This window comes from Pseudomyrmex gracilis, unplaced genomic scaffold (genome assembly GCF_002006095.1).
Source record: "Pseudomyrmex gracilis isolate BER0280 unplaced genomic scaffold, ASM200609v1 scaffold_62, whole genome shotgun sequence".
In the NCBI taxonomy this organism is placed as follows: Eukaryota; Metazoa; Arthropoda; class Insecta; order Hymenoptera; family Formicidae; genus Pseudomyrmex; species Pseudomyrmex gracilis.
The window spans coordinates 185,062-202,965 of record NW_018020646.1 but is presented as its reverse complement, the minus strand read 5'-3'; the positions used below and the strand labels follow the sequence as shown (position 1 = coordinate 202,965).

The 17,904-nt window shown below is 43.8% G+C and overlaps 2 protein-coding genes across 6 annotated transcripts in view; one reads left to right on the top strand and one right to left on the bottom strand.

Annotated features, from left to right (window-relative positions):
• The first annotated feature begins 570 nt into the window (after positions 1–570).
• Positions 571–12,198, top strand: LOC109854274 (rho-associated protein kinase 1). 5 transcript variants are annotated; one of them, XR_002250204.1, is made up of 12 exons: positions 571–1,566; positions 2,655–2,972; positions 3,112–3,272; positions 3,375–3,713; positions 3,803–4,939; positions 5,174–5,474; positions 5,832–6,247; positions 6,399–7,040; positions 7,125–7,538; positions 7,630–7,846; positions 7,943–8,251; positions 8,848–8,933. XR_002250204.1 is itself a non-coding variant. In XM_020427179.1 (12 exons), exons 2-12 carry the CDS (start codon positions 2,741–2,743, stop codon positions 8,933–8,935), a joined length of 4,161 nt encoding a protein of 1,386 aa, XP_020282768.1. In that variant the 5' UTR covers positions 571–1,566; positions 2,655–2,740; the 3' UTR covers positions 8,936–12,198. The 5 variants fall into 5 exon arrangements, 4 of the variants coding, with proteins under 4 accessions (XP_020282768.1, XP_020282765.1, XP_020282767.1 ...); XM_020427179.1 differs by having other exon boundaries at positions 5,841–6,247; positions 7,943–8,165; positions 8,848–12,198; XM_020427176.1 differs by having other exon boundaries at positions 7,943–8,165; positions 8,848–12,198.
• Positions 11,446–17,904, bottom strand: part of LOC109854277 — a 25,069-nt gene continuing 18,610 nt past the window's right edge. Inside the window, 4 exon segments of the mRNA XM_020427184.1 lie at positions 11,446–13,844; positions 14,027–14,238; positions 14,402–14,757; positions 14,871–14,982. Of these exon segments, the coding sequence (XP_020282773.1) occupies positions 13,685–13,844; positions 14,027–14,238; positions 14,402–14,757; positions 14,871–14,982 (840 nt within the window). The 3' untranslated portion in view covers positions 11,446–13,684.

The window sequence follows — 17,904 nt, the reverse complement described above, 5'->3', positions numbered from 1 at the left end:
GACCATAGATATTTCCTGCATTGTGTGAGTAACAATGGTATCATGAACTTCTTAGCACAGTAACCTAATTCACAAGCAAATTCAACAGAGCTCAGCATCACATTGTTTGTATATATATATTCCAACAGAGCTTTGAATACTTCAGGCTGAACATCTTTTATCGCTATTGGTTCATTCTTTTCAGCCATGCCTCCAAAGAACATAGTCTCAAATACTGGACTGTTCATTGCTAAGAATAGCTTGTGACCTTTGAGTATTTGTTGCTGAGGTTCTTGTCCTACAATAAACTGACAATCTGACCACAGTCCAGTTTCTAACAGATACCGACCACGTTCCATAAGAGTCTGCTTGCTCATCTGCCAGTCGCACGGTGGATCCATCTTGACAACACGGCGTGTTTATGTTTTGTGTATATGTACACACACACACACTTCTCACCTGCGAAACGAACAGAAAGTTATTATAAAAAAAACATATTTAGAAATACGTACGATAACAAATTTCGTTTAATTATTCAAGAGTTATATTCTCTCGGACAGAAGATGACGCACGTATATACAAGTACTCACCTTTTTTTCGGACTGCACGAATTATCGTTACAAATACAATACGCAACACATACGTAAGCTGGCCATGCGGAAACACGTTTCTTCGGGTGTCGAAGAATCGAATAGTTTCTTAAACACCGCGAAATTAATCTGCGCTCTCGTCTTCAAGACAATGTTACGATGGGAAAATATGCGGTTGACGAACTCGCAACAAAACGCTAAGTCGCCATAACGCGCGGAACACTGCGCGCCACCCAGCTGAAACGAAGAAAGCCGCGATCCGCGAATCTCCACGTAACTATACTTTCTATGTATCTTCCGTACTTAACGGACCTCTCGCTCTTTCTCTCTCCCTGCCTTCTGACAGCTCGCGCCCCGTCTCGACGCTCTTCGAAGCGGCTGACGCCGTGTTAACCGCTCTCGCCCTTCCCTTCACGCTTGTGCACGCTCTTCCTGTTGCCACTCGGGGCGCGAGAGTATCCTCCGGCTGATTTCGGATCACCGTCGCACGTTTCACGGCGCGACGATTTAACAATCACAATAATCGATAATCCCGCGGCGATAGAACCAAGGTGCCTGTACCGTTGTTGGCGGTCCGCGGATCGAGAAGGACACACGTCGTCGCCGCGAGCAAGCAAACGCGCCGAGGAGGTAGTAGGATCGCCAGTCGAATTTCTGTCCTCGTCGTCGTCGTTGTCGTCGCGAGAACGGCGCGTGCCGCCGGAGAATAGTGAGCGCGACAGAACGAGGAAGAGAGACGGAGAGGGAGTGAGAAAGAGGGAAAAACACGGGGCGAGCGAGCGAGAAGCTAAACCGTGGAAAAGGCGAGAAAGAGAGAGAGTGAGAGAGAGAGGTGGATTCTCGCGTTGGCTCTCTCTCGGTGGCTTCGTCAACCGTTGTGAATCGCCCGAATGGCGCGGCTCAGCTGTAAGCATCCCGCGGAATAAAATGCGTCTTCTACTTGGGATTCTGGTCCGGATGACAGCCAACGTCGGGACGTAAGGTGACGTCGCAGCAGGTACGTGTGCAACCTTCGTTGGTCCCGTTCGTCGTCTCGTGTCGCCGGTGTGGTCGACAATCGCTCGAGTCCCAGACATTCGAGAGATGTCCCGGTTCGAGATTGACAAACATCCCCGCGGATTTGCAGATGTTTTGCAACCTCTCGCGATTGTCGTGCGTCATCTCTGTCGCGCGGGCAAGGCGCAAGGCAAGGCCCACCCTCGTCTGACGTTCGCAACGTGTCCTCCGTCGCGAACGCTCTGTGTTGTTGACGTAACCTCGTCAACTCTTCTCTTCTCTTTTCCCTTCCAAGCGAATTTTTTCAACTCGCCGATGTGCGACGAAGACGAGCTCTGTGTCTCGCGTACGTTGTCGCCGCTTTACATTCCCATTTTCCCGGTGAAAGATTTCGTCGTCGCAACAACGTCGGGCAGATGTTACGTCGACGTCTCTCGACAAACGTCGACATGGTGTCAGGGATCGCTCTTTGTTTTACACACACGCGCGCGCGAATCATTGTCACCTTGCAAATTGCGTGGCTGAGTCATTGCCCGTTAAACACGATGTTGCTGCGACGACAATTGTGTGTGTACGTTCCTCGCGGTTCTCTGCACTTGAGAGAGAAAACGTCCTTGTGTCGCTCGCACGCGCGCGCGCGCGCCTCGCCCCTCTGTTTAAGTCGTGAACTTTGATTCGGGAATTACGTTTATATGTGTGTGTGGATATTTATATAACGCGATATTTATATCCACATCTGTCAAACTTGCGCGGTTCTAACCAGCAGCACGATTTCCAGTTGTTTGCCCCAACTTGACAGTAGTATCATGCCGTCGTCCAACGATTTATTTTCGCTTTATTTCTCATATTATGTAAAGACTGCATTCTTTCGCCGAATGTATTGCGCGCTTGTTCGTTCGTTTTATTTCCATCTCGGCATTTGAAAAATTTATTTAAATGCCGGCATCGGCAAATGTGCGGAGAAAAAAAAAATTTCTATGAAATATTGTTTGTTTGTGCGGCTAAATATATAGATCGTTTATTGTCCCAAGTGTTTTGCTTCTGTTACTTTTGCTTCTGGTTGTTATATTTAACTTCGTGACTTTTCAGGAAAAACATGGAGCGTCCGTTGAACATCGAAGTTACACGTTGTTCGAATCGATGCTACATTTAGCCTTGCATCTGAACGGTCTTTAATGCAACAAGATTGCTACATTGTTGAGGGATCAGAATTCCTGCCGGAAGCGATGGATGCGATATGCGATGAGGATAGGCGGAGACGCCTACAAATGTTGGAGGATCGCATAAGAGATCCAAGAAGCGTCGCAAATATCGATTGCTTGTTGGACACGGTTCAAGCCTTGGTTTTAGATTGCGATCATGCGAGTGTGAAACGTATGAAAAATATAGAAGCTTATATGAATAGATGTGAGTAGTAAAACCAATTGTCTTCAACAGTTATTTGTGTGAGATGTTTTTGTTTGTCTTTTCTTGAACGCTCTGATGAATCATCGGATTATGTCATTTTAATTTATATATTCATAATTTTGTCTCGCATCTCTCGCAGATGACTCCGTAGCTCAAGAGATTTACCAGGCGCGAATGCGCACGGATGATTTTACTTTGATCAAAGTAATCGGTCGTGGTGCGTTCGGAGAGGTGCAGTTGGTTAGACATAAATCTACAAAAAAGGTGTACGCTATGAAACTGCTTAGCAAATTCGAAATGGTGAGAGTTGCCGTTTTAATTTGTGTCTTTGTTAGGCACATATACGATTTCTAAGCATTAACGTGTGTTATGTTCGTCTGAGATTGAATTGTTTGTTTACAGATTAAAAGGTCGGACTCGGCATTCTTTTGGGAAGAGAGAGACATAATGGCTCACGCTAATTCTCCGTGGATAGTCCAGCTGCACTTCGCGTTTCAAGATCAGAAGTATCTTTACATGGTGATGGACTACATGCCGGGCGGCGATCTGGTGAATCTGATGTCGAACTACGAGGTGCCGGAGAAGTGGGCGAAATTTTACTGCGCCGAGGTGGTGCTCGCATTGGACGCAATACACTTGATGGGTTTTGTTCATAGAGACGTGAAACCCGATAACATGTTGCTCGACAAGCACGGCCACTTGAAACTCGCCGATTTCGGAACATGTATGAGAATGGATGCGGTAAGATCGATCTCGCTTAATTTTCATAGCAATTTTGGTTTAATTTAACTTTGATAAACTAAACGCGTCTGGGTATGTCTGGTTTGCAGGACGGCTTGGTACGGTCCGATACCGCGGTTGGTACGCCCGATTACATATCCCCGGAGGTTCTGCAGTCGCAAGGTGGTGAAGGAGTGTACGGCCGCGAGTGCGACTGGTGGTCCGTTGGTGTTTTCCTGTACGAGATGCTGTACGGCGATACACCGTTTTTTGCCGATTCTCTAGTCGGCACGTATTCGAAGATCATGGACCACAGAAATTCGCTGTACTTCCCTCCGACCGTTGAGATCTCTCCCTCGGCGAAGAATTTGATATCCGGGTTTCTCACCGACAGAACGATGCGTCTGGGTCGCAACGGCATCGACGAGATCAAAGAACATCCGTTCTTTAAGAACGATCAGTGGACTTTCGACAATCTGAGAGAATGCGTGCCACCGGTAGTGCCCGAGCTCTCGGGAGACGACGACACAAGTAATTTCGACGATGTTGAGAAGGAAGATGTGTCGGAAGAGAATTTTCCGGTGCCCAAGGCGTTCTCCGGCAACCACTTGCCTTTCATCGGTTTTACCTATTCGGGTGATTATCAGTTAATGGCTTCCTACGGCAAGGAATATGTAGACGGATTAGAGAATCATATCAACAACGGCACTATCAACGAGGACATGAAGATCTCGCAGCTGGAGAACCTGTTGGATCGCGAAAGGCGGCAGGTGGAGATCCTGGAATTGAAGCAGAAACAGTTGAGCACGCAATTGGAAACGGTGACGCGTCAGGAGGAGGCTCTGCGCGACGAGATCGGCAGGGCGGAGAAAGAGATAACGCTGCTCAGACACAATTACAAGGAGGCACAGCGCAGAATGGAACACGAGGCGGAAGCTCGTCGAAAAGCGGAGTCGCTGTTGATGGAAGTGAAGATGAAGTTTGATGAAGAACAGACAAGACGGGCACGGGACGCCAGCAACTCGCAGCAAACGTCCGAGAGAGTGACCACTCTGGAAAAACAAATCAAAGAGATGCAATGCAAACTGGAGAGAGAAACGGAAACGGTGACGAGATTGCGGAAACAAGCGACGGAAATCACTGTGGCCCGTCAAGCCGCCGAGCAACTGGCTAACGAGTTGCAAGTCGCAAGGGCTCAACTGCAAGCGCAGCGTGATACTTTACAGCAGGAAGTTGCAACTCTCCAGGTAAATTTTGTTCTTCCTTTGTGATTTTCTACATTTATTTAAAGATTAAGAATGTTTTCAAAAGAACAACTAATGCGAGTAAGAGAAAACTTGATTGTGTTAACTTTAAGCTGAAAAAATATTTACACACACAATACAAAGAACACAAATTTTTCTTAAACTAAAACGATATATCAAGAAATAATTAATTTCTTTGTTAATCAAATGTCTCAATGTGTAATCATTTGTTTACAGGGCCAGCTTTCCAAAGAACGCAGCTCGAGATCGCAAGCGTCATTGCTGATAGCCGACTTGGAGACACGTCTTTCTACTTTGCAAGACGAATTGGAACGCAGTCACGAGAAAGAAGACAAGGCGACTCAGGACAATAGACAACTAACCGAAAAGGTTTCCGCGTTGGAGAAGGAGGCTGCTAGTTTAACTGTGGAATTGAAGGCAGCACAAGCCAGGTATAATCAGGAAGTTGTGGCGCATCAAGAAACGGAACGTTCGCGCATGCTTTCCAAAGAGGAAGCCAATCTGGAAGTTGTCAAAGGTACTTGCTTCAATTATTACATAAAAGTAGAAAACGTTGTATTTTTTTTTTCTGATTAAAGTGTGTTTTACATTGCAAATGCATGCAGAACAAAAGAATAAAATTGTCGAAGATAATATATATGATTCGCGAATTTATATGGACTTAAATTATCCAATTGTGTATGTGTGTGTGTGTGTGATTTGTAAAATAACAATTTCTGTTATTGTATGTTCTAATTGTTTATTTTCTCATTACTGCTGCGTATTTTTGTAATGGCGTATATCTGTTTGCGTACGTACACATTCTTATCTTTATTTACAAACTTAAGAAAACGCATTAAAACTACTGTTACTCACACTGATTTATCACAAATAGCTCTACAAGCAAAACTGAACGACGAGAAAAGTGGAAGGCAACGTGCGGAATTGCTTGCGCAGGAAAAGGAACGTCAGACGTCATTGCTCTCCGTGGATTACAGACAGATACAGCAACGATTGCAGAAATTAGAGGGCGAGCACAGACAGGAGATGGAAAAGGTCAAAGCCCTGCAGGGCCAAATTGAGCAGGAACAACAGAAGAGGAACGTTCTGCAAACGGAGTTGGGCCAACATCTGTCCGAAGCGGGAAGACTTCGCGCTCGCGAGCAACAGCTAGTCGGAGAAGTTGCTCAGCTGAGGGAAGCTAAAAGACAAATAGAAGATGAGTTGCATCACTTGAAAACACAAAGAAACGTCGATCAGCTACAGACAAAAGAATTGCAGGAACAATTAGAGGCTGAAGCTTATTTTTCGGTAAATAAGAATTTTTTTTATAATCGAAGTCTCTGAGAATTTAAGATGCGGGTCGTTTTATTGACTACGGAGCTGAAGATAATGGCGATTTTAAATGTAAGATTCAACTGAGAACTTTAAATGTAACTTTTGTTTTTTTGTTTTTTTTCAGACTCTGTACAAAACACAAACGCAAGAGTTGCGCGAAGAATTAGATGAGAAAATAAGGCTACAACAGGAGTTGGAAGAAGAGCGTAGCTCTCTGGTCCATCAGCTGCAACTGTCATTAGCGCGCGGTGACAGCGAGGCGCTAGCCAGATCCATAGCCGAGGAAACAGTGGCAGACTTGGAGAAAGAAAGAACCATGAAAGAGCTGGAGTACAAGGACGGAGTAGCGAAGCATCATCAGGAATTAAGCGCGAAAGAACAAATTATAAACAGACTTAAAGAAAACGAGAACGAATTCAAGAAATCGGTTGAGCAGGCTTTGAAAGAGAAGGAGGACGCGTCGAAACGATTGAAGGAGCTGCAGGAGCAGCTTGGCAAGGCGCAGTCCAACATGGAGGAGATCGAGAAGCTCAGCAGCAAATTGAAGACCGAACAATTGCTGAAACAGCAAGCAGTCAACAAGTTGGCCGAGATTATGAACCGGAAAGATATTTCGTCGAGTGGAAAGACCAAGAACAAAGCGTCTGCCGCGGATCTCAGGAAGAAAGAGAAGGATTGCAGACGCCTGCAGCAAGAACTCACTCAAGAAAGAGAGAAGTACGGACAGTTGGCAGCTAAATGGCAGAAAGATTTGCAGGATATGCAAGTAAGCAATAGATCTTTTCTTGTGACAAACACTTTTATAATAATATAAAAAACTGCTTTGAAAAACGATTTTCTTTTTCTTTAGGCGCAACTCGTGGAGGAAAATCAGGCGAAGCTGAGGCTGCAGATGGAACTCGACTCGAAAGACTCGGAGATCGAAACGTTGCAGATGAAAATCGCGTCGCTCAATTCGGAAACTGCCAGTATGTCCTCCATAGAGAACGACGACGGTGAGGACTCGGTTCTGTCCGAACACGGTACGATGAGACTGGAGGGCTGGTTAAATGTGCCAAACAAACAGAACATTAAGCGGCACGGCTGGAAGAAGCAGTACGTTGTCGTTTCTTCTAAGAAGATCATATTCTACAACAGCGAAAACGACAAGTTAAACGCCGATCCGGTCCTGATACTAGACTTGAACAAAGTCTTCCACGTTAGATCCGTTACTCAGGGTGATGTTATTCGAGCCAATGCCAAAGATATACCCAGAATATTTCAGGTACGCGTTTTCAGGTTATTCGTTATTTTATTTCTGAATTCTCTCGATTCAGTCAGTATTGTGACAACACCGCGATTAACTTTATGCGCAGTTACTTTACGCTGGCGAAGGTGAAGCGAGGCGACCCGGCGACGAGGGGAATACACTGCCCGGAGTTGATTTACCACAGCTCACAGACAAACCTGGCACTCAGTCGCTGAAGGGTCACGAGTTCGTGTCAATATCCTATCACATGCCGACGACCTGCGAGGTCTGTTCGAAGCAGCTCTGGCACATGTTCCGACCTTCGCCGGCTCTCGAATGCCGAAGTACGTATATATTTCTGTTCATATTTATTTACTTATATAATTTCTTGTACTTTTTTTTACACAAAAAAATGAATATGTTGTTACGCGTATGCACAGGGTGTCGTATCAAGGTTCACAAAGAACATTTGGATAAGAAGGAAGATGCCATAGCCCCGTGCAAACTACATTACGACCCGAACAGCGCTCGCGAGTTGCTATTGCTCGCAGCGAATCCGGAAGACCAGAAGTACTGGGTCTCACGGCTGTCCAGACGAGTCCAGAAATGCGGCTACAAAGCGAATTCGCATGTGGACGGAACAGGACAGCGCGTCTCCCCAAGGTAGCGTAGCCGTGCTGCTGCTCGACGCGAGCGGGGACTAAGTAGCTCTCTTATTTTGTGGCGTCGCATGATAAGGGTGTAGAGAGGTTAGATTTTGATTTTTCTTTCGACTTCTCTCTCTCTCTCTTCCTCTTTCTGTTTCTTTTTTTTTCCCCTTTTTCGTTTCCAGCACTTCCCGCACTTGATGTTCATCATTCGAATATTGCTACTTCGAAAAGTGTTTGTAATATAATTCTATTCTCATGTATTGTGAAAAATGTTTTACAGATGTGTCCGCAATTGTGACGTAAACTTTTTGTCAACTTAGAAGAGAAAAAAGATCGTTATTTCTATATCACTCTTGTACATATATTGGCACTTTGCATGACGTTGAGTGTAAGTTGCAAGATCGAATAAGTTAAAAGGACCACGATAACACGGTGTATCACAAAGAGTAGCATGTTTTTTTTTTGTTTTTAATCTAGAGATATTTTTAGTGCACAACGAGCACTTTCAGCTTTCGTTGCTTGTCACAAAACAAATGGGCTTGTGTGTCAGTTTTCAGTGTCTGTACAATTTCGTCCTTTTTCGGCGCTTTGCAGCTTTGTGACTTGTGCGATGATTTTTCTAATTTTGCTTGTGAACGGCACCTGTTGTTATATGGTAAACAACACGATTTGTGACGACACTTCGTTCTTTCCAGGGAATCCACGAGGTCGTCCTTAAAGCCATACTTATCGGTTCAGCAACGATCGGCGACGTTACCGGCGAACGCAAGTATGGGCAAGTGATCTTGGAGAAAGCTAGTACTGGCCATTAAGAATCTGCTGCCTATCCGTTCCCTTCGATAACGCGCGATGTCGGACTATCGTCGAAATTCTCGTCGATTTTCTCTGCGCACCCTCGGCGAACGAAGTAGACTGTCCATATTAGTTTCTTAAAATCGAGACAAGGAAATAATCGAGACTACGCGACTCTTGCGTGATGTCTTCGCAGCTAAGAAATTTAAGTGAACTTGAAATTCGCAAGAAATCCATAGGAGAAAACAGGGTTTAATATGCATGAAGTATACTGAACGACGAGCGGGTAAAAAAAAAAATATGGTGCGAAAAGAAGGATGGAAGAAAAACGAAGAGAGATGAAAAATCGCTGTATGCAGGGTATAAAATATGTAAACGCGCATTTATCGCGTTATATTTTCGGGACAATAACAAAGGACGCGTCGTGTGTTCCTCGGAATCATTAGAATCGTCTTTTTAATTACGAGCAACGATATATGCGATGCAACAATCCTTCCTTCGTAAACGTGATAATATTATTCATAGGAGGAGGGGATTGTGTAAAATGTTTTTTCGAACTTTTCCGCAGTGATTTTTCTAATTGGAGTTATATATTCGATTTTGTACGCACATTTTTCTTACTGCCTTCGATCAATCATGAGGATTTTTAGCTTAAGGCGTTTTTTTGATGCTTTAAACCGAAATTTCGAGAAAGTTTGGGAAAAAGCATATATATATATATGTATATATATTATATGTATGTATATGTATAGCGTTTTCGAAATCATTTTATATACAGATTGTTCTTCGGAAACGTGTCTGTGTGTGTCGGCAGATGTGCGCGGGAAAGGTTGCTTTTTAGAAACAACAACACGCGTCTTATAGTGAGGATTTATTTAACGTTTGATAAGTCGCGAGGTTTGTTGTCTGTCGAACTTCAACAGAATGTAAATAGCGGAATACGAGTCTGAAGATCAATATATATTTTTTTTTTTTGTTTTATATATATATATATATATATATATATATGTAAAATTCCATGCGAGTGTGAATTCACTTCGCGGATGTTGCGACAAGCAAGCAATATTGCGACAGTGACCAGCGTGCGGCGTGTGCGAAGGATCATTGCGTGCGAGTATATATACAACGGCAGTGCCAGCATGTATAGTAGAGATTAATGATTATATAAGTTAAGAGTTTTATCATGATGATACACGAGCTAACGACGTCCGCTGTATCCCGACAGAGACAAAAACAAAAAGAAAAAGAGAGAAAAGAAGCTAAAAGACACACAGAACATGCATAATCGAGAGGCTTAGGAGCTTCGTCATGGTGCCATACGGCTTGTGGCCATCCTTGGCATCGAAGGAAGCGATTAAAAAGAAAAACAGAAACAAGAAGAATCGATCGTAGGAACCGTTTAGGGTATTATTAATGCGTCATCGCCGTTTGTGTTCTTTCCAAAGTACCTCCGCGAGATATCGTCGGAACGAAGAGAGAGCCGCTTGCATCGGCGGCTAACTGTGGTTAACTGCATTCTCCATCCCTCTCCCGTCTCCCTCCTTTCACGAGGCTTAATAGATATTAATTAATTGTGCAGTTACGTGAATTTTACATGATCTCTGAGTGATGATGTTTTCTCGCTGGGAGACAAAATTGAGAAACAAAGGGTCGATAAATAAAAAAAAAAACCTCGGTCGGCTTTTGACTTGTACATACGTGCTATATAGGCTATAATTAAATTTAGAAAAGAAGAAATAGAAAACCGCAACGACTAGACTTGAATTAAAACCAATAGAGGAAGTAACAGAGCAAGCAAGGTAAGCAAGATTGGCCGTCTCGGCATTTATCACGGTACGAACTGTAATTTAAATTCCTTTCCGTGTGGGATATATTATTATTATAGCTAGAGCAAGAAAAGGAGAATTGCTTTAGGTTCAGAGAGTTTAGTTACCCAGAACTGCCGGTGTGAATGGCTCCGAGAACTCAGCGAGACGTCTCTTTAAAATATTATGGTGCTCCCCTTGTCCCGTCTTTTATCCTTTCGGTTTTGATGAAACGGCGAGAACGAGCGAAACGTCATCGTGATGATCATTGAAGTCGAAAATACGAGAGAGAAAAAGAGGTGCATGTATTAAAAACAGAGAGAGAGTAAATTACCATCCTTGATATACTGCCCCCCGTGCCTTCTTCCTTACTCTTGGTCCTCTATGAGGACGGAACGGGAAGAAAATTGACAATGAGAGAGAGAGAGCGAAAGAAAAATAAAGAAAGAATGTGCGAGAGTGTGCGTGAGAGAGTGAACGAGAACGGAAGAAGAGGGAGAACTTGTTACAGCATATTTTATTATTGTTTAGTTATTTACAATCTGTATATTATTAATTAATATTACGATTAAAAGTATTTTGTAGATAATATGCGGTCTTTGAGATGAGAGATGCTTTTATATATAATCAACGACTGTGCGATATCGAGCTCGGAGCTTTCGCGATCCTATTTTTTACGATCCGTGTCTTTTGGTTTTTTTTCTTTTTTTTTTTTTTTTTCTTTGTTTCGTTATTTTACGTTCTCTTTCGATTCGACATCGTTGTAACTCAAAAACCGTTCTCTCATTCTCGACATCAGTCCACATATCTAGTAGAACTGATCGGAGAGAGATTCCTTCTACATACGATTGGCGTTATGACAATCTTATGCAACTTTGTCGTAATATCGAGAGTGGATTTAAATTGCCTTAGTCGCGTGATTGAGACACTAAGTAAACTCGTTTTCTCTCTTTTTTAACCGGAACCTGTTCTGATTTCATTTCGAGTTGTTGTTGTCTTACAACAATCCCGAGAACAAAGATTGAAGTGAAATCTGCATACGTTTGGCTACAAAGCCAACGAGAACGTTCTTCCCACATAACGCACGCAAAGGATTTTGTAAATTTGGGAATAACAAGGTTTACACACATGTGTGAAATAATTTCCTCTGTAGTACAACAAGTGTAACTGTTTTTCTTTAATTTATTTTTTTTTTTTGTTTACTCGCGAGGAAGCGATTGGAGAAGAGAAATCTAAAAATTATTTTCATAAATAAATACTTAAGATCTCGAACGAACGCACAATGTTTCTAATCTCAAACAGGAATAAAGCCAGAGAAGAAGAAGAACAATTTACGAAACAGAGCTACGATCTCGCAGCTTCGGACACGCTGCGAGATTTGTTGCGAGATTACATTGCATCTGAGGTAAACGAGATCGTGTGACATTGACACATGCAAAAAAAAAAAAACAAACAAAAAAAAACAACCCGATGCAAGAACCGAGTAATCCATATCGGTGAACAATCTCGATCGCGAGTTTCGTTAACGCGCAAAAATTCCCATCGGACGACGCGCTCAAACAATTCTATCCGATTACGTTTTTTTGTTAATTACCTGGTCTACATGTGTATATGTATATATGGACTAATCGCTTTTTGCATACTCTAGATCACTTAGTTGGATATGTAAACGCGTTTCTTCGTTTCCCGCGGTCGTTACAATCTCTTCGACCCATCTTTTCTTCACCTTTTCTTACGCGCGCGCGCGCGCGCGCGTTGCCTCAAGAATCTACATCAACTTTCTTCGCGTTACTCGCGATAATAGACGGAAACTGGTTCGCGCGTATACTGACGCATTTACAAGAATTCATGTGAAACGAGTTCTATCGGAACGGCTTCTAATTCTGGCGGATCTAAGGATCTATCCGAAGCGGAGAGATTACACGTCCGGTTACAATTCGGTCAATCTACGAATGAATTCACAGGATTCGGAAACTTTTGTTGTTCTTGATATTCTAAAGAACGCGGCTCAAATATCCGACGCGATATATTTTCGCATTGACAAATTTGTCACGCACGCGGGTGGCGATTTCTGGCGGACCCGGAACGACCGGAACGAAGCGCTCTCGTTTTAAATATCATATTGGAATCTCGATATACGCGGCAATAATCTGTGATATATAAATCTTCGTTATATGTACAACAGCGAGGCAGGGTCGGAGAATCCGCTCTCGCGCGTTTAATGATCGCTGTTATTATTATTATTGTTGTTGTTGTTATTATTATTATTATTATTATTATTAAAGGCGAATAAGTCGTTACACTCGATAGACACAGGCATGCATGTCGCGGGACGTAATCTGAAAGGGAATTCTGAACGAGAGAGAGTATTACAGGACGAGGAGAGATAGAAGGAGAAATCCGAAGGAGACGATCTCTCGCTAATATGTTGGGATATAAACGAAGGGTCGTTGCTTTGGCGCTCGCACATACATAAAATCTCTACTTCCACGTGGTTCCACGACGAAGCTGTAAAAACTTGGAAATTTTTCTCGGGGGAAGGGAGAGGAGGGAGAAAGGAGAGGGAGACTCGCTTCCCCCTTTGCTAGAGAACAACGGGAACGAACACGACTTCACCGTTATCGAAGTTGTGACAATAACCGTCTACAAGCGTCAAAGTTTCCGAGCACGCACAACCACGGCGCAATCATTCACGATCAATTCTATGAAGGGTCTTCGTTCACGAAGAAACTCTCTTCTTTCCCGAACGCGTTTCCTTCAAAGGGGTTTCTCGTCGTCTTCCATTTTTCTTTCTGAAAAGAAAGGATTTTTTTCCTATTTTCTTTCTCGAAGACTTCTTTTTGCTTCTTCACGTCCGTTAACAAGATTGCCCGTGGTGCCTCGTTTCGCTCGGAGTTCAATTTCCGACGAGACTGCGTAGTCTCGTAGCGAAGGATTATTTCCTCACAAGGGCGACCAGACCGCGATTCAGATGCGTCAGCTTCGGTTTCATCAAAAGCTTTGTCGGGGCTGCTGGAGCGGATTGTTGGTTGTTCCGATTCGCCGCCTGCTGCATGCTCTGCTGCTTCTTCTTCAACGATTCCTGCTTGGCACCTCTGCGCGAACAAATTTATCAATATTTCTTTTTTTTTTTTACTTACAGAGACAGATGTTATGTTTATTGTATATATTTTTGTTCGAGATTTATAAAATACTGTTGCGAAAGTTTCAAGATATCTCAAGGATTTTCACACACAAGAGCAAGATGTTCAAATTGAAGATTTTTAAACGAACGTACAAGTATCGAGTGAGATCTTCCACGTCCACGAGCATCGAGTCTTGCTCCATGTGCAAATCGTCTCTCCTCAGGAGTCCTTCAACGAGCGCCTCGTTCAGTGCGGCGATTCTCGCGTGCAGATCGTTCGCGACTACTTGGAGCTGCGCAACATTGAGCTCCGTGAGAATCACTCGCGACAACCTGCGTCTGTCTTCTCCCAGCTGGACGCCAACCTGACAAAAACAAAACAAGATTCGAGAGTCATTGGTGGTACGATTCAATACACACATGTGTTGAGTTTTTCCACATCGAACGCTCGTTCTAGCTTTATTTTAAATTCTGAAAACAAAGTTTCTTTTTTTTTTCAGTCTATCATCAACTTGGAGCTCTACTGACTTTTTCCAAGCTGCATCGCACTATCTCGGTGATGGGACTCTGTTTCAGCCTCTGTCTCTCAACTTCCATCTGCATGTGCGCCATTTCCTTGGCCTGGGCCAGGGCCATCCGCGCCTCGGTCTGCAGCCTGGCCTGTCGGGCGAAGAAATCCGCCTCGTCGACCGGCGGCGTCGAATTCATCGAGTCGAGTCTCAGAGACGGGAGACTCAGCACCTGCGGCCTCGCCTGCTGCTTACCGCTGAGCTGCTTCGAACTGAGGGACGTGGGCGTTGATCTGGGCGAAACGTCGTTCTCCGATCCCGGAGACTCGGTGTCCGACGACGTTTCGTTCATGAAGCAAATCTGGAGATTCATTCCTGCACAAGACAACAAAGTCATGTGACATCAGATTTTAATTTTCGCTCTGTATACAATTGATTCATATTTATTAATTAATTTATAAGGAAAACAAATATGTGATTCTACGAACCACTTTGAAGACGCGACTGAAGACTCGGTTTTCGTCCGCGTTCGGCGCGCAAATCCTCGGCATCAGGCCCCATCGCGAGTCTCCGTCTGATTTCCTCGCGATCGTTTCGTCGCTGCAGACATAAGAGAGGATAACACGTTAATTTTTTTTCAGAACTTCCATTACAGACAATTAATTCGGATTCTGGTGGAATTTATGTACGTGACGATGAATCTTTTTGCCACACTGAACGTTTTTTAGCACACAAGTTTCTATTCTCTCTTTTAAACCTTTGCGCGTTTGTACTCGTTTGTGAGTCGTGTCAATTCACACCTGCAGGTCATCGTTAAGCTCTCCGCGCACGATTTTGTCGAATCGCGTGATAAGATCCTCCCTTTCCCGTTCCTTCGTTTCTTTCGCTGCGTCGTACGCCACAGTGATCGCCGGCGGCGGCGGCGGCTCCGACGGCTCATTCGTTTCCGCGGTGACTTCTTTGTCGTCATCCTGGCGCCACACAAATTAACGCTTTCCACTTTCATAACGTAACGCATAATACACGCGATGAGGCATTAGCGATATTAAATTTTTTTATTTTTTTTGCCGTCTTGCAAAGGGCGACAGAGATTTCCGCAGATGTGTGAGAAAAAAAAAACAAAATACGTTTTTTTTTTATATTACGTGCACGCACGCACGTATGTGGAGTAGAAAATCGCTTAGAGTTTTTTTACTGAAAAATAAATTTATTAAATATAAATTTTACAAAACTCTACAGTCTTTAATTTTAACACACAAGTGTCGTTTTAGGAGGGATAAAGTGCAGGATACCACACTAGAAATTCCGGACGCGATATCTCGAGCTCGTATCTATCTACAAACGTGATCCGCGTGTGACAGGAAGACGCCACGCTTCTTCTACTACTGCTAAAATCTTGTTTGTTCGTTAACAGCCCGACTTCCGTGTGACCCACTTTCACACGCGTGCCTCGATCCGAAACCGTATACCGAGAATCCGTGCGTGGTTCATCGAACTTCCTCCCATCGGAGGAACTCCCAACAGAGAAATTCGAGAGAGGATTCGAGATCGCGCGAATAATTAAAGTTCGAGCGCGTTGACACGCGCGATAATTAAGACGCGAACATTCCGCACGTGTGCGAGTCGCGTGAGAGGAGCGACGATTCTCTGAGAATGAAATTTTTGATGTTCCCTTGCGATACGATTATGAACATTAAAATTTTATAGAGAAAAATTGTTGTTTTTGTCAATTTTAACAGTGCGTGCATTTTAAACCGGTGGTATCTCGCGTCGGAACGTTTACGGTAAACGTTTCCGCTTTTTCGACCGTCGACCGGAATATCAATCGTGTCGCAACGAACGTCGTTTCGCGACGGAAGCGCGAAAGAAACGTCGATAATGCAAGCGAACAGTGAAATTAAAAAAATTCTGCGCAAATTTATTTATTTCTGTGTTCTCCGCGACTGAAAATGAAATTTTCGCGACACGTCACGGAGTTTATTCTCGTCTCTAGATTTATTGTTTCACGAAGACCATTGAAGAGCATAATTTTCCCAAGTTAATTTTCTCGCGCGAATTTCTCTCGAATTTTTTTCTTTTTGAAGAAAATATCGCTGTGTGTGCTCGAGAAGAAAGCCAACCGCGCGAAATAACGAAGTTGCGAAGTAAGATTCGCGGAAAACGCTATTACTTCGATATTACCGCAACGACCGGTGTTTTCTCACTTGGAAATCTATTGCCTGGTACGCGAAAAAGAGTGAAATGCCGACAACTATCGGACATTCTCAACCGCCCGAGTCACACAGAACTAGTTTTTCGTCGTTCCGATATTACTTTCGTTCGCTCTCTCGTGTATTTCTCCGATCGACCGTGTCGTTCAGATTTTATTTGCACAATCTACGGAATAACATTTACGCTCTGTCGCTCTTTGCGGTTCTTCGCGCCGATCTGTCTTACAAGATCGAAGTCGTCGTAGGTGAACGTGTAGAGATCCGCGACGAATCTCGAATCCTTCTTGTAGTGTTTGCGCGACTTGTTGCTGCTGCCCATAATCGCGCGCCCTCGCTCGTCTCGCGCTTTTTTTTTTTTTTTTTTTTTTATACCGCGCCTCTATGTCGCAACAGCAATTGTCGAAACAAATGAAATTTGTTCCTATTTCGAAAAAATTCTCTTCTCTCGTCACCGCTTTCTTTTTTCGCGAACTCGCTTTCTCTCTTTCCTCCTATCTCAACGCGCGGCGGACAATCCGCGTGATCTAGAAAGGGAGTCGTCGATCGACCAAGGCTGCGCGCTGCCGACCCTGAAGACGAGGAGTCACGAGACTCGACACTCGCGAGAAACGAAGACGGCACGAGACTGCAAAGGAAACCCGAGCGAGATCCCTCGTCAAGGTGTGCTTGGCCGCGCGGCGTTGAAGGAGGCGTTGAATGGTGGTGTGGGCAGTCGTAGAGAGGTGGTCCCCCGTCTAGCCGGGCCTAGGAGAAGGCTTCTCACGGAGACTACTCCCGGTGAAAGTGTTTTGAACACACCGCAGAGAGTGGCATGTATGTGCGACTTGTGCGTGTCGGTCGCGTTTCGTGCGATTCGTCGCGGAAAATGGAAGGTATTGTAGCCGATATACCGCGCGCGTGTTCGGCGTCGCGATCACAATGGCTTTGCGGAATGAATGGGATCCGATATAGCGAGCGTTGTATATAGGGTAAACCCGGGTATTATGGCCATACGGAAAAGATGGCCATAGACTGTAATTTCACCAATAATTGTTTAATAGTGCATTTNTGTAGCCATTCTTAAAGATAATCAGTATTTACAATAGTTTATGTGCGTACACTATTTAAAATAACAATATTGTGAAAAGTATATAATATTTTTACTTTCGATTGCCTGCAAAGTTTTGCATATGTCTACTAAAAGCTGCTACAATGTCGAATACATTACAGTTAAGCTGCCGTAATCAATATTACATACATAATAAAGGTACATAAATTGTAATGTAACCAATAATTTGTATTTTTATTTTCATTATTTATTTATAAATACTAT

What these genes read in the sequence shown, in the direction of transcription:
- LOC109854274 (XM_020427176.1), top strand. Translation starts at nt 2,741, where the DNA reads ATGCAACAAGATTGCTACATTGTTGAGGGATCAGAATTCCTGCCGGAA. An exon ending in TGCTTAGCAAATTCGAAATG is followed by an intron (nt 3,273 to 3,374) that starts GTGAGAGTTGCC and finishes GTTTGTTTACAG; the next exon opens with ATTAAAAGGTCGGACTCGGC. An exon ending in GGACAGCGCGTCTCCCCAAG is followed by an intron (nt 8,166 to 8,847) that starts GTAGCGTAGCCG and finishes CGTTCTTTCCAG; the next exon opens with GGAATCCACGAGGTCGTCCT.